Raw genomic sequence first — 15094 nt, forward strand, 5'->3', positions numbered from 1 at the left:
TATAAAAAAATTATTTGAGGCATTTTCTGTACAAAAAACTTTAAATAATCTTTTTAGGGCTTAGGGTTTAGGATTAATATTTTTATAAAAGGATAAAATAATTATTTAAGATGTTTTTGCAAAACACCTTAAATAATACTTTTATATTTTAAAAAATAATTATTAAATGGTTCATAATATAACAAAATAAAAGAATTGTTTAAGGTATTTTTGTACAACAAAAACTTTAAATAATAATTTTATATACACATAAAAGGATTATTTAAGATATTTTTTGTATAGAAATACCTTAAATGATCATTTTATAAATAAATTAAAAAAATATTTTTAATTTTTCCTTGATATAAAAAAAGTAGCAAACACATTAATTGATCTTTTTTTCTAATAAATTTTCCAATCAATTTTTGTTACTAAAAAAAGTACCAAATGCCTCAATTGATAATATTTTATAAATAAAACAATAATCAAATAAAAATATTTGTTTTCTTTCGCTACTAAAGGCATCATTTATCGTTTTGGTATTTATTATTAATAAAATAAAATGAAAAGTTACGATCATATATGTTAAAGAGATTATGATAATTACACAAAAATTAATATATGTGAATTTCTCCTAACAAAATGAGTGAATCTGATATGCGCTGTCTTAAAAATTGAAGAAAATTCTAAGTATTACACTTTTTTAGGAATTATACCTTCTCCTAAAATTCAAAATTTTATGAACCAAATGCCTTATAAAAGAAAATTATAAATTATAAATTTTTATATAAAAAAATACTCTAAATATAAAAAATTGCAATTGAAAGTTTAAATTTATTAAAATTATTTTTTGAAATAATTTTACTAATAAATAAAATAAAATTTGAATTCAAAGTATAAGTGTTGTTTGACGGGGAAAGGTGAAAAGCAATCAAAGATTTAATTGACACATTCAACACATAAAAAACAGAACAAAAAATTTGATTAGTTTAATAATGTTGCCAATTTATGGTGAGAATGAATTTAATTAACCATCTCTCTTACTAAAACTAATTTAAAATAAAAGGAAAAAATGATTAATCAAGTATGATACTCTTAGTTTAGTTTTAATGATTATAGTTAAAATCCTAATACGTTCAAATATAAAAAAAAAAAAAAAAAAACTTAAACCAAGTAATTTAGGAAGTCATCAGTCTATACTTTGCTAGTAATATTTTTACTAGACAAATTGTGCAACTATTTGAATATAAAATAAATGCGAGAAAAGGTTTCATCACTCCACTTTTCTAGCTTTTTGCTGGAAATCCAACGGAAATGTCGACGACTGAGTGAGGGACAAAGTTCAATCTCTAAACCAATGAATCCATTGTTTAATGTTCTGCAGTCATTCAAAAAGATAATGCAGCAAAAATTTTCACTGCTCTTCATGGGAAAAACCAACACATCAATGGTGATAGTGTGATAAAAAACCAGCCCAAGAGCTTATCACAAATTTAATTAGGCCTTCAAAATTCAGAACTCGTGGCCCTGAAAATTCGAAATAGATTTCTATTTCTAACTCATTTCAATTCAGCCCACTTCTTTCCATGCAATGTAGCTCTACAACCCAAGCTCAAATCAGTAATTATAAGAAAAATACTGTTTTATGAACTATTGGAGGACTGGAGTTCAAGATTGGAATCCTACCCATATCTCCCATATTGTACCAAAGAAAAAAAAAAGTTTAATTTAATTACTCTTGACGTTGACGATTTTGACAGTAACATCGTCAAGTTTACTAACTTGATCAATATCATAGTTGAAATTGTAAATTGACGCAAAAATCCAATTTCCTTTGCTGTTAATTGGTTTTTCCATTCGATTACATAAATTCATAGAGAGGGCCGGGTGGGAAGTAACAGAGCATGAGCCCTGACGGCTGAAGCAGCAGAGAGCTTGATAAAAACCACTCCAAGCTTAAAATAAAAGAGAAACAACTGACTTCTGATTACATGCACCATCAAAGATAGCCAAGCAAAGGACAGATGCGCCTTGAGCTGGCTTTTGCAAGAACATTTGCGAAGGAAACATGAAAGCAAAAGCTGAAGTGAATGATGGTATTATCATTAATGGTGAAGTAACCCCTCTTAGCTCTGCCACATTTGTAGGCAGTCCCCCATGAACTTTAGGATTGGACAGGTGAATAGAAACACAAAGAAATGCTCCGTGGACGACCGTGGTTTTTATTGCCACAACAATTTTGCAATTTCATTCGGAAATTAAAGAAAATTACAAAGATGGTAGTACCAGCTGGAAAAGAAAAAAGAACTACAAACAAGGAACTTCAATATCAAATGGCCAATCAAAGTTTAGTAGGCCCTTGTAACTTGTAAGATGACTAAGACCATTCGGATCACTTCAAAATTAGGTAATGTTTTCTGTCATAAGATCCTTGTCTTAAACAAGATTAATATATGAGCATTCAATTACTTTGTCTCTGACCACTTCTTTACGTGCAGGCTTGCTTTCGCAGCCTGAAAATCCCAAGAAATAAAGATTCAGATGTCATGAAGTTGGAGAGAATCAAGACAAGTAAACATAGTAGCAACTTAAGGGACAAAATAAAAGAAAGCTCCTACCTCCTTGTCCCAATCACACCGAATGGTAATAATGGCCAGTATCACAGTCTGAACTGCTGTCCCACCAAAGATCATTCCAGCCCAAATTCCCTAAAAACAACATACGGTATATACATCTATAACAGGATGATTATAATGAAAAGGATCATCAAGCCATAACTACAGATTGTTCAGAATCTCAATTTTCTCATAGTCGGATTTTTTCAAATAGTGCTCAAATGACAAATGGGAAGTTATTTTAATGAAAATTAGGAGTAATATTTTTCCTATGTAATCTTATTTGACTGATTTCATAGTCATTATATATATTTTATTATATATATTTTATGTAAATTTGACAATTTTTATATTTGTATCAAACATATATAAAACATGAAAATTTTTGTATAACAACCAGACACAAAACATATTTTTAGTTTATTAAATCTATATTTGATTTTGATTAATATTTTAAATTATACCATTTTCATTTTATTATCATTTTTTATCTTATCATCATTTTATATTTAAAATTATCAAATCTAAATTTAACTCTTTAAAAAATCATAATTAATAGAATCATGATAAATATGTGCTTAATTACCTTTACTCCTAGGTGGAAGCCCCATCCCATCAAGATTCCGAGTGGAACCCCAATCAGATAGTAGCAACCCAAATTTATGTAAACCACATAGGATTGCCACCCAGATCCCACTGCAACCCCTACAAATATAAAAGACCAAAATTAATGTAAAAATTTATTAAATCCTTCATAATTACTTAAATGAACTAACATATGAAGAAGATAAGAAATGATTTAATAGTTTACCAGATAGAATTGGTTGAACACTATTGAGCAGAATGGAGAAGGCCAAGAGAAGTGAGAGGTTGTTTACTGCTTTCAAAACTGGTTCACTTGTGGAAAATATAAGAGCAATCTTATCATGAAAAATCATAATCAACGTCCAAAAGAAGATGCCAATTATAACTGATGTCACCACTGAAATTGTTGTTGCAAACTTAGCTCCTTTCCCATTCCCAGCTCCAAGCTCATTCGCCACCCTCACTCTGCATCCGATTGTATCATATATCTTAAACATGACCAATTCAAATGTCACATTTATTTTTATAATAATCCAATAACTAGAAAGTTTGATCTCTTTCAAATGTTTCCTATTTTTTCCATGCAATTGATCCAATTAATTTCTTTCCAAAAGGATGTAGCATTTTGTTGCTGATTTATGTTTTTCTAATTCTTGCACTTGCTTTAATTTCCATATTCACTAAATTAAAGGAAAGCAAACTAATTCAATACAGTGATGATATCATTTGCTTATTGAATTGGATATTTCAACTTTTGAATAGATATTTAATTTAAATAAAAAACGATACGCAATGCTCAACTCACAATGATTGGGTTATTAATGTTCTGCAATTGATAATCTATTTTAGTTTAATTCTTGATCATAGTTTTTTTTTCAATATGCCTTAAGGTAAGATCCATAAGGATTGATTCAAATTTCATAAAATATTTGGATATAAATTTATTCGAGATGGGATTGGTTAGATATTATTTGATGGATAAGAAGATTTGCACAAAAAGAATTCTAAGAGAAAAGGAATTTTTTATAGTCAAGTTACTATGCTTATAAATAAGTGGAGTCTTCATAAGATTAAGTATGAAAAAAAGATGTAAGAGAGTTGTAAGATTTTATTTAGTACCACCTTATAAGACTATAAGAGATTGAGAAAGTGATTATGGGTGTGTATGTTTGAGTAGATTACAGGAGAATGAGAAGGTTCACAAAGATATGGTGTATGGATGTATATGGGTATATATTTTTTTAGGTTGAGAATACTTTATAGGACTAAAAGAAAATGAGATTGTCCATGGGTATTGATTGTGAGTGTTGATTGATATGATTTGTATGTTTGTAATTCTTTACAACTAATAGATCATTTTTTTCATCCATGGATGTAGCTTATTTGGGCTAAATTATGTTAAATTATTATCTTTTGTGTGGATTTGGTTATGCTTTTACTAGCTTCGTTATTTAATTGGATTGGAAACTTTTTAGCCTAACAACTAAAATCAGAGTTATCTTGATTCTAACAATGGGTATGAAAGCTAAGTTGGAATCTTGTAGATAGGATTTCTAATAACTGGTATTAGAGCGAATGTTCAAGATATGAGAAGAGGCAAATTCAGAAGAGCTCAATTCAAAAAGGAGTTCTAGTTCATGTGTTGAGAAATCAATTTACGTAAAATGAGAAAACACACAAAGAGAAGATGATTGTGAAACTTTTATTGTAGGTGGAGCCAAGCATGTTTAACATGAAAAATAAAGATTTGATGAAATTTGAGTCAAGGTGAAGATTGTTAGGATTGACTCAAATTTCATAAGAGATTTGAATAGAGATTTATTGGAGATGGGATTGGGTAGATATTATTTAATGGATAAGAAAACTTATAAAAGAAGAATTCTAAGAGAAAAAATTTTTTGATAGTCAAGTTAGTATGTTTATAACTAGGTGAAGTCTCCATAAGGTTAGATATAAGAAAAATATTAAGAGAGTTGTAGAGTTTTATTAAATAGCCATCCTATAAGATTAAAGAAGATTTAGAAAGTCATTATGGGTGTGTATATTTAAATGGACGAGAGAAAAATAAGAGGATTCATGGGTACTGATTATAAGTGTTGATTGATATGATTTGTATATTTATAATTCTCTACAACTAGTGAATCTTTTTTTTTTTTTTTCATTCATGGAAGTAGGCTAATTTAGGTGAATCACATTAAATTATTATCTCTTTTGGTTATGCTTCCACTAACTTAATTATTTAATTGTATTCAAGATTTTTTAGCCTAACAACTAAAATTAGAACTATTGTGATCCTAACAACTAGTATCAAAGCTAGGTTGAAATTTTATGAATAGGATTCCTAACAATTGGTATCAGAGTGAAGGTTCGAAATATAGGAAGAGACAAGCTTAGAGGAGCTCGATTCAATGAAGAGTTCGAATTCATGTATTGAGAGATCAATTTATATGAAGTGAGAAAACTCATAAAGAGAACATTGCGAGACTTCCATTATGGGTAGTGCTAAGTATGTCTAGCATGAAAAATGATAATTTGATGGAATTAGAGTCATTGTTGGGATTGATTCAAATCTCATAAAAGATTTGGATAGAGATTTATTTGAGATGGGATTGGCTAGTTATTTTTTAATAGATAAGAAGACTTGCAAAAGAAAAATTTTAAGAAGAAATGGATTCTTGATAGTTAAGTTAGTATGCTTATAAATAGGTAAAATCTCTATAAGGTTAAATATAAGAAAAAAATGTAAGAAAATTATAAGATTTTATTAGATAGCCATCTTATAAAATTAGAAGAGATTGAAAAAGTCATTATGAGTGTGTATGTTTGAGTAAACTATAGGAGAATGAGATGGTATACATAAGTATGATGCATAAGTGCACATATGAGTGTATTTATTTGGGTTGAAAATACTCTATAAGATTAGAACAAAATGAGAAAGTCAATAAGTATTGATTATCAGTGTTGATTGATATGATTTATATATTTATAATTCTTTATAACTAGTAGATCTTTTTTTTCTTTTATGAAAGTTTGTCGGGCTAGACCATATTAAATTATTATCTCTTATATGGATTTGGTTATACTTCTACTAACTTGATTGTTTAATTGGATTGAGGGTTATTTTTAGAAAGGCTAATGATGAAAAGAAGTTAGATGAAGGGAATGGTGACACTATAGCTACTATGTTTGATGATGGTCTCTTTTGACGACTTGTGTGAAGGAGACTCTAACTTTGAAAGTTGATAAAAGTTGTGTTTTAAATTTAGCTGTTTCTATCCATGTCTACAATTATAGGAATTGCTTTATGGAATTGAAAGAGAATGAGAAGTATAGGGATACTGTGGTTGCCAACAATGAAAAAGTACAGATTCGAGGCATTGAGAGTGTTTGCCTTAGATGTCACAATGTTGTTGTTAAGACTCTTTGTCATGTAAAGTATGTACTGAGTTCTAACTACAATTTAATTACCTTGGGTGAGTTAGCTTTTTATGGGTATGCATACTATAGACAAAATGATTAGTGTAAAGTGTATAAGAATGGTAGTGCGGTTTTGTAAAAAACAATAGGATCAAAAATCATTTGTACATGCTTGATAGAAGCTTAGTTATTGGGATTCCTACGATGAAGGAAAAGAAGACGGGCAAACATGTTAGCTTTGTAGATGCCATTAAAGTGTTTGAAAATTCAAGTTAATAAAGGATTTGTTGAGGTTTGCCTTAAATCTAATCCCACATTTAAAGTTGAGTGAAGTTATAAGAGTTGAGAGTTTATCTTGTGTCTTATATTAGAAGTTTAATAAAGTTATAAGGGGTTTTATCCTTACAAATAAGATTATTTGGTTTTAATTTGATAATCCCTAATAGTTAGATGCTAAAAAAATAGCTAAGTGAGTTGGTTATTAAAAATGTATAATTGGACTTTGGATTAAATTATTAAAAAAGTATAATTAAATTTTGGATTAAATTTTGAGTAAAGAATTTATGTTTTTTTTTTCAAAAATTTCACAATTGTAAAATTTTTTTTTATTAATAAATTAAATTTGGAGTAAGTCATTTTAAATCGAGTCAACCCAAATATATTTATATATTTTTATTTTTATTTTGAGCTTGCTTTATTATTTATATGTATGGGTGCCACAAATATTTGTTTGTTCCCTACAAGATTGTCCTACCAAAGATTTTGGCCTTGCTTTTGTTCTACCTTTATCATCAATGTCAAACAAAATACTTTTAACGTGGGATAAAAAAAGTAACTAACTATTGAAAAACAAGATAAGCAAGATTGAGTTGGCATTGGTGTGACAATTATATAGCTACATCATCCGGCAATTTAGACCTTTCCAATATTAAAATCTAATTATACTATAAAAGAGGTTACAATCTAAAATTAAAAGAAAATATTGTAAGTATTGAAATTTGAATGATTTATATTTTTAAAAGTAATTAAATAAATTAATTGAATTAAATTATAAATTTTATTTATATATTATTCATAATTTTAATTAAATATTTTTATTTTATCAGACACAAAAAAAATACAATTTCAACCAAAAAATATTAACTTGAATCGTGACTCAAGATTTACTGTACAAACTTTTTGTTCATCATTTAGAAATAGTGTCAATTTATCATAATATTTATTCGAATGACGTACAATAAATGAAGGAAAACGAAACTACTCGAAAATTTTGATGATCATTCCTAATCATTCTGACAGGTATTGACAGCCAAAAGGCTGGCTTACATAAACCATGTATGGGATAGATATCTATTTGCCCTCATGTTATCCTATGGCTAAGCATTAGCCTTTGATCGAAAAATGCAACGAAAAGGCAAGGGCTCCACCAAAACTTGGTTCATTAACTTTATAAAAACACAGGAAATTGCTGGCCTCAGGAAAATGAGAGGTCTTACCCGGTTCCAGCAAAGAATGCGAAAGGTGTCATCAGTTCCCATCCATTAATCGACATGCTGCCAAAATAGGCCAATGAAAAGGGTCCACAAATTGAACAAACAGATTGATTAGCACACAAATAAAAAGATAATTATAAAAAGTTCCTATAAATAATTATAAAGCATTCCTATAAATACTAAAAACTGCTTTGTTATACCTATGTAAATGAACGGTTTTGTCGTTTTATTTGACAAATAATCTGTCCAAATATAATTATATACGTATGTTCAAGACTCATACCATATGGACAAAGCATCCACGGCAATCTTTGCGTTTTTCAGATTCCCAGTCATTAAAATTAATATTCTATAGTACCAGTTCTCCAAGCTGTAGATTTTAAAATGTTCATGGAATCGTTAGATGAACAAACCAAAAGGAAATAAAACAAACATATGATTCAGGTAATGCTATAGTTAGGGTCAATGGAATTGGCTTTTGAGAAAAAATAAAAGAGAGAGAGAAGGGGGGGGGGGGGATAGTACGTACCAAAGCATGACCCCAGAAGCAGTAGAGAGTTTGATGAATTCCCAAAGGCCAGAAAATGCTTCCATGGAGAAGCCAGTCCAAGTAAAAGGGCACCCACCACAAACAGTATAGGCAAAAAGGCCGAAAACCAAAATCCACCAAGAAAAGTTCAAGGTAATCGCAGTTCCAACAAGTCCAAGCTGAAGCCTATACACAAACAGCCAACTAACCAACACATGGACCAAGAGAGCCACCAGGGAAACCCATGCAATCACCATGTTTTTCAACTGACTCTGCAAGAATCTCTGCAGAGGAAACTGAAATGCAAAGCTGAAATGAAGTGGTATCATCGACATAGAAACAATCCCTGATAGCTCTGCAATGTCTTTAGGCTGTCCCAATAGCTTCAAGACTGGGGAAGCAAGGAGATATAAAGGCAAAAGCAAAATACAACACAGGAAAAGAACAATCCATGAACGTTGCATGTATACTCCCAACATGTAGTACTTCTTTGCTCCAAAGGCTTGGCCGCATAGTGTTTCAAGTGCACTAGCCATGCCCAACTAATAACAAAGACCCAAGAAGAACGTTAGACAAATTTTCTTTAAAAGAACCAAATAATCAACCATATAGATAAGAGTAATGAGATCTACCAAGAGGCCAATGTCAAAACCGACGATGACATTATTTGCAATGGACATTGCAGCAAGCTCAAGATCACCAAGGTGGCCTGCAAAGGCTTGAGTGATAACCAGCATGGAGTAAGAGGCTAGGCGGCTAAAGACGGCAGGACCAACTATCTGCCATAGCTTCTTTGATTCAATCCATACCCTTTTCATAAGAGATTGATTTTGATCGTCTTGTTCTGCTTTCAATCGCTCTGCTGAAGCTAAATCTTCAATCAAAGGAACCCTTGCTTCTTCTAATGCACCATTACTCGACATATTATCTGGCTAGCTAGTGGTCTACCGACTCTATCCTTTTTCTTGGGAGTTCAATGAACTTAAAACACTTGATGCCCCGTTGCCTTTTTGACGAATATATACACTACGGGAAATACTTAAATCAAGTTTTTTTAAACGAAATTTGTGACTTTTTTTATTAGAAATTATTAAATAAAAATAAAAATTAAAAATTAAAATCAATAAATTAAAATATTTAATTATATAAATTAAGTGTGTAAAATTTAAAAAATTTTTGATATATATAAATATTTTTAGATAGATATTTTTAATAAAAATATTGATAAAACTTTTTATCATTGAATAAGTATCGATCAAATTTGAATTATAAATAATATTTTTTATATTTTTTATATATTATTGATCTCCACATTAAATTATATCAATTTATCAATTTGAATTTTATGGTTAATTAATACTCATAAAATTTGTTGAGTTTAATTTTTATTATAAAATTTTTTTTTGTTAATTAAATTATTATAAAATTTAATTTTTTGTTATAAATTTGTTGAAATTTGTTAGGGTTTTTGTTACCAATGTGTTGAGTTTTTGTTAGTTATTTATTTGTTAAAATTTATTTGGGTTTTGGTTACCAATTTGTTAAGTTTTTGTTAATTTTATATTTGTTGAAATTTGTTTAGGTTTTGATTATATATTTTTCGAAATTTGTTGGTTATATATTTTTATTGGATTTTTTGTTAAGTATTAATGTTGAGTCTTGTTAATTTTTGTTTGGATTTATTTTTAGTATTAGTGGGGAATTTTTTTTATTTGTTGAGTTATTTGTTTTTTATTTGTGAAAGTTTTGTTGAGATTTGTTGGGTTTTTTTTTAATAGATTTATTAACTTTTAGAAGTGTAAGATTTAGGGTTGGTTAATTTGGGTTTGATGTGTATTAAGATTTATATATATTTGTATAGATGTTTTATGTTTAATATTTTCTAGATTTTAATAATAATTATAGAAATGAAAATTATTTATGTTGATTTGATATTATAATTTATATATTACAAATAGCTATCTCATTTTGTAATAGTTTATATATTATTAAGATTTATATTTGTTTTGAAATAATTTATGTATTTGATAGTTTAGTGAAATTTTTATATTAGTAATTATTGAAATATTATGGTTTTATTGTATTGATCAAATTTAATATAAATAAATTAAATTGCTATATTTTATTCTTTTTTTTCATAATCTATATGTGAATATGTGTTATGAAAATGGGTTTAGGTGGATGTATATTCTATAATGAACATGATTTTTTTATTCATTTTCATCATACTAACTTGTTTTATTTTTCCATTTCAACTATTTTGAAAGTAGAAAAAGTTTTGTACACAAAAAATGTCTTGATCAAAGAAAATCTTTGCAAAATCGATGAAATTGTACTAATAAGGCCAAGATCGAAGGTAAAATTCTTTCATTAAAACTAATAATATTTTTTTGTGAATGTATTGTATTGTAGCATGTATGATAAATTTTTGCAAGATCTTTTGTGCTATTGATGGATTATTTGTTAAAGTAGATCAATAGTTACCTCATATTATCATTTAGATAATTTTATTTAGTATAGCAATAATAGCTTATATGGTCAATCAATAGAAAGGTTTAACACTTAATATGACTTTAAAATTACTCATATTTCAATTTAATTAGGGTTCAATAATAGACAAAAATTGCTCTTGAATGTACTATCGTTTAGATGTTAATGGATATATTACTCAAAACTATTGTGATGGTGTGGAGGAATTTATTAGATATACTTATTCTCAACCAAACTTTATTAGTAATGAGAAGATTATGTGTCCTTGTGCCAAATGTGAGAATAAAAGATTTTTAAAAGCAAATGCTGTGCGTATGCACCTTTATTATAAAAAGGGTTTACAAAAGGTTATACAAGTTGGGTCTCACATGGGGAGTTAGAAGTAAGATAAACTTATTCAATAAATAGAGATACATTTGAACCGACAGAGAAAATGAGAATAGAAAATTTTTATAATAGAATGGTTATGGATGCTGTATATCTTGATTTTTGGGTAGACGTGACAAGAGAATTCGGTATGAATGCCAATAAGGTAAGATAACCATCCACAGAAAAGCCAAATGTAGAAGTGACAAGCTTCTATTCTTTATTGAATAATGCAAATGAACCGTTGTGGTTATTTATATGAAACACATAATCCTCTCTGTGAGTGGACTAGAAGAGACTGAGAGGGTCCATATAGGTATGATATATGGGTGCATATAGATATATGTTTGATTGTGTTGAAAGGGTGCACATGGGTATGTATTTGTTTGGGTTAAGAATACTTTATAGGATTAGAAGAGATTGAGAAGGTCTATGGGTATTGATTATTAAGATTGATTTGATGTATGTTTGAATTCTCTACAATTAGTGAATTTCATTTTTCATTTGTGAACGTACGTTAATTAGATCGAATCACATAAATTACTATCTCTTATGTGATTGATTGATTGTTCAATTTTACTTTCGCTGGCTTGATTGATTGGAGGCCATTTGGCCTAACAAGTAGTATCAAAGTATGGTTCGAGACATGAGAAGAGGTAAGCTTAGAGGAGCTCGATTCAAGAAAGAAGTTCGAGTTCATGTTTTAAAGATTAGTTTGTATAAAGCATAAAGGCACACAAGAGAAAATGATTACGAAATTTTTATTACAGGTAGAGCCAAACATGTCTAGCATGGAGACAGATGATTAATAAAATTTGAGTTAAGGTAGAGATTGTTAGGAATAATGACTCAAATCTCATAAGAGATTTGTTTGAGATTTGTTAGATATTACTTTATGGACAAGAAGACTTGCAGAAGAAAAATTCTAAAAGAAAAAAATTCTTAATAGGCAAGTTTAACTTACAAAAGAAGAATTCTAAGAGGAGAGAGATTTTTAATAGATAAATTTGTATGGTTATAAATAGCTGAAGTCTCTACAGGGTTAAGTATGAGAAAAAGATGTAAAAGAGTTATAGAATTTTATGAGATAAACACCCTATGGAGTACTGAGACTTTACGTCTTATAGGTGTGTATGTTTGTTTATGAGTGGACTAGAGAAGACTGAGAGGGTCCACATAGGTATAATTTATGGGTGCATATGGGTATGTATTTGGTTATATTGAAAAGGTACACATGGATATGTATTTGTTTGGATTGAGGATATTTCACAGGATTAGAGGAGATTGAGAGGGTCTATGAGTATTGATTATTAAGTAGGATTGATTTTATGTATGTTTGTAAATCTCTATAACTAGTGGATCTTATTTTTCATTCATGAACGTATGTTAATTAGATCGAACTACGTTAAATTACTATCTCTTGTATGATTGATTGATTGTTCGATTTTACTTCCGCTGGTTTGATTGATTGGAGGTCATTTGGCCCAACAGGAATTTAGACTTGGTTATAAGAAATTTCATGTTTGTGAAAATAATTGCATGTTTTTTTTTTAAGAAAGAGCCAAAATTGACATATTATTATGTTTGTGGGCATCCTCGATATATAAAAAATAAGTCTAGTGGTTAGACAAAAAAAATTTCTTATCAATATTTTGTTGTATGCCATTGTTATTGACACTTCAAAGACTTTATATGTCAACTAAAACTGTTGAATATATAACATAGCATGCCTATAACCAAAGTCATGATGGTGTGCTTCAACATCCTATTAATGGTGATGCTTATAAACATTTCAATCACAGCCATAAATTAATTGTACTTGAAATGTGAAATGTATGATTAGGATTATATGTTGATGTTTTTATCCGTTTGGTCTGAGTGTGAACCATACTCTTGTTAGCAAGTAATGATAGTTCTCGTAATGATTTTTTGTACTGCTAGGCGAATTTAAAAACAAAAGGAAGTCGCCACCAATATTTTTTGGATAGGTGTAATTATCACCTATTAAAACTTATCTTTTTAATAAAATTTTAAAATTAATTAAAACTTTATAAAAAAGATAATTTTTTAGGTCTGTGAAAACAGTTTGGTTCGAGAATTGGTTACGTGTGAAAAAGGATTAGCATCCTCATAACGCTCATTTAAAATGGTACCAATTAATTATGTGTTTTCTTTCAATTGAGACAAAAATGGTCCTAATTTTGTATTTAAAATTTAATATTATAATTTTTATTGTAAAAAAACAATTTTATTTTATCATTTTCTTTTAATATTTTTTATTTTTGAAAAATAAATAAGAACCTTGCATATTAAAAATTTTTTGAAAATATTCTAATATTTGGATAATATTTTTAGAAACTTTCTCACCTAAGGAATTCTTAAGAATCTCTACTTGAAATTTTCAAAAATTTTATCATCGACGGTTCATATTTATCATCAAATTTTATATATAAAAAACATAACGTATAATATCTATAATTTAAAATCAAATAATATTTTCTAAAAATTCATTTCTTAAAGAAATGAGAAATCTTGATAAAAAATTATTCTAAATACTCTATTACATTAGTGACATTTTAGAGAAATTTTATAATCTAGAAATTTTTGAAGAATCACTACTCAGACTTCTTTAAGATCTCATTCTTGAAGATTTTATTTACTTTTATAATTAGTATAAAAAAATAATAATGCACATGGATTAATTTGTGATGCTATTGCATGGAAATTCATTTTTTAGAAATGAAAACTAAATGAAAATTTTTTGCGTATTGAGAATCATTTTAAATATTCCAATTATTTGACAATATTTTTAAAAAAATTTTCTCACCTAAGGAATTCTTGGGAATTACTATTTAGATTTCTTAAAATTTCATTATAAAAAGTTCTTATTAATTTTATTTTTTTAAAATTATATATAGATTTATTTCTTAAGAAAATACAAACTCTTATAACCATAATGTATTTTTATTTCTAAAAAAAAAATTAAGGAAAAATAAAAATTTTCTTATTGAAAAGAGTTTTTATATATTTTGATACTTTGGTAATTTTTAGAAATATTTTCTCGTATAGAAATTCTCAAGAATCACTACTCGGACTTTCTAGAGTCCTATCATCGAAAGATTCGTAATAATTTTTTTGTTACATTTACAAATATGATTTTGCAAGGTAAAATTAAAGTTGTGTTCTTAATCATTTAATATATAATAACAATAATATTTATTTATTTATTTTATTATCAAGAATTTAAAATGATTAAATGTTTATCTATATAAACAATGCATGCAAAAAAATAACTAATAATTAAATTGAATTTACCTAAATTGGACTTAAATCCAATATGATCCGCTATAAGAGAGGAGCCCAATTTGATGGATATTTAATTGGGCTTGCATTGGACCAGGTGGGCTGGATCAAGTAAGCGAAACTAGTCTGGAGCTTGAGCTAGTTTGGGTCACCAGTCGAGTCGTGATTACGAGCCAGTTTGACTCGAGTGGATCCTGGGTCAGTAATAGCCTTTATTTTCCTTCAGAAGGTGTGTTTAGCACCTATAAAAACTTATATATATATATATATATATAGATATAAAACTTGTATTTTTAATTCATTTTCATTTTCTTCCT

At 28.2% G+C, this 15094-nt stretch overlaps 1 protein-coding gene across 1 annotated transcript; it reads right to left on the reverse strand.

Annotated features, from left to right (window-relative positions):
- Positions 1–2158: 2158 nt before the first annotated feature.
- LOC111316137 (protein DETOXIFICATION 27-like) lies at positions 2159–9633 on the reverse strand. Its single transcript, XM_022918146.2, has 8 exons — positions 9251–9633; positions 8619–9160; positions 8373–8459; positions 8093–8149; positions 3406–3644; positions 3181–3299; positions 2598–2687; positions 2159–2492 (listed from the first exon to the last, which is right to left on the reverse strand). The coding sequence occupies exons 1-8, from the start codon at positions 9539–9541 to the stop codon at positions 2445–2447; spliced, it is 1473 nt and encodes a 490-aa protein (XP_022773881.2). The 5' UTR covers positions 9542–9633; the 3' UTR covers positions 2159–2444.
- Positions 9634–15094: the final 5461 nt, after the last annotated feature.

The sequence above is a fragment of the Durio zibethinus genome, chromosome 24 (genome assembly GCF_047325235.1).
Source record: "Durio zibethinus cultivar Kanyao isolate XHJ-2024 chromosome 24, ASM4732523v1, whole genome shotgun sequence".
NCBI lineage: Eukaryota > Viridiplantae > Streptophyta > Magnoliopsida > Malvales > Malvaceae > Durio > Durio zibethinus.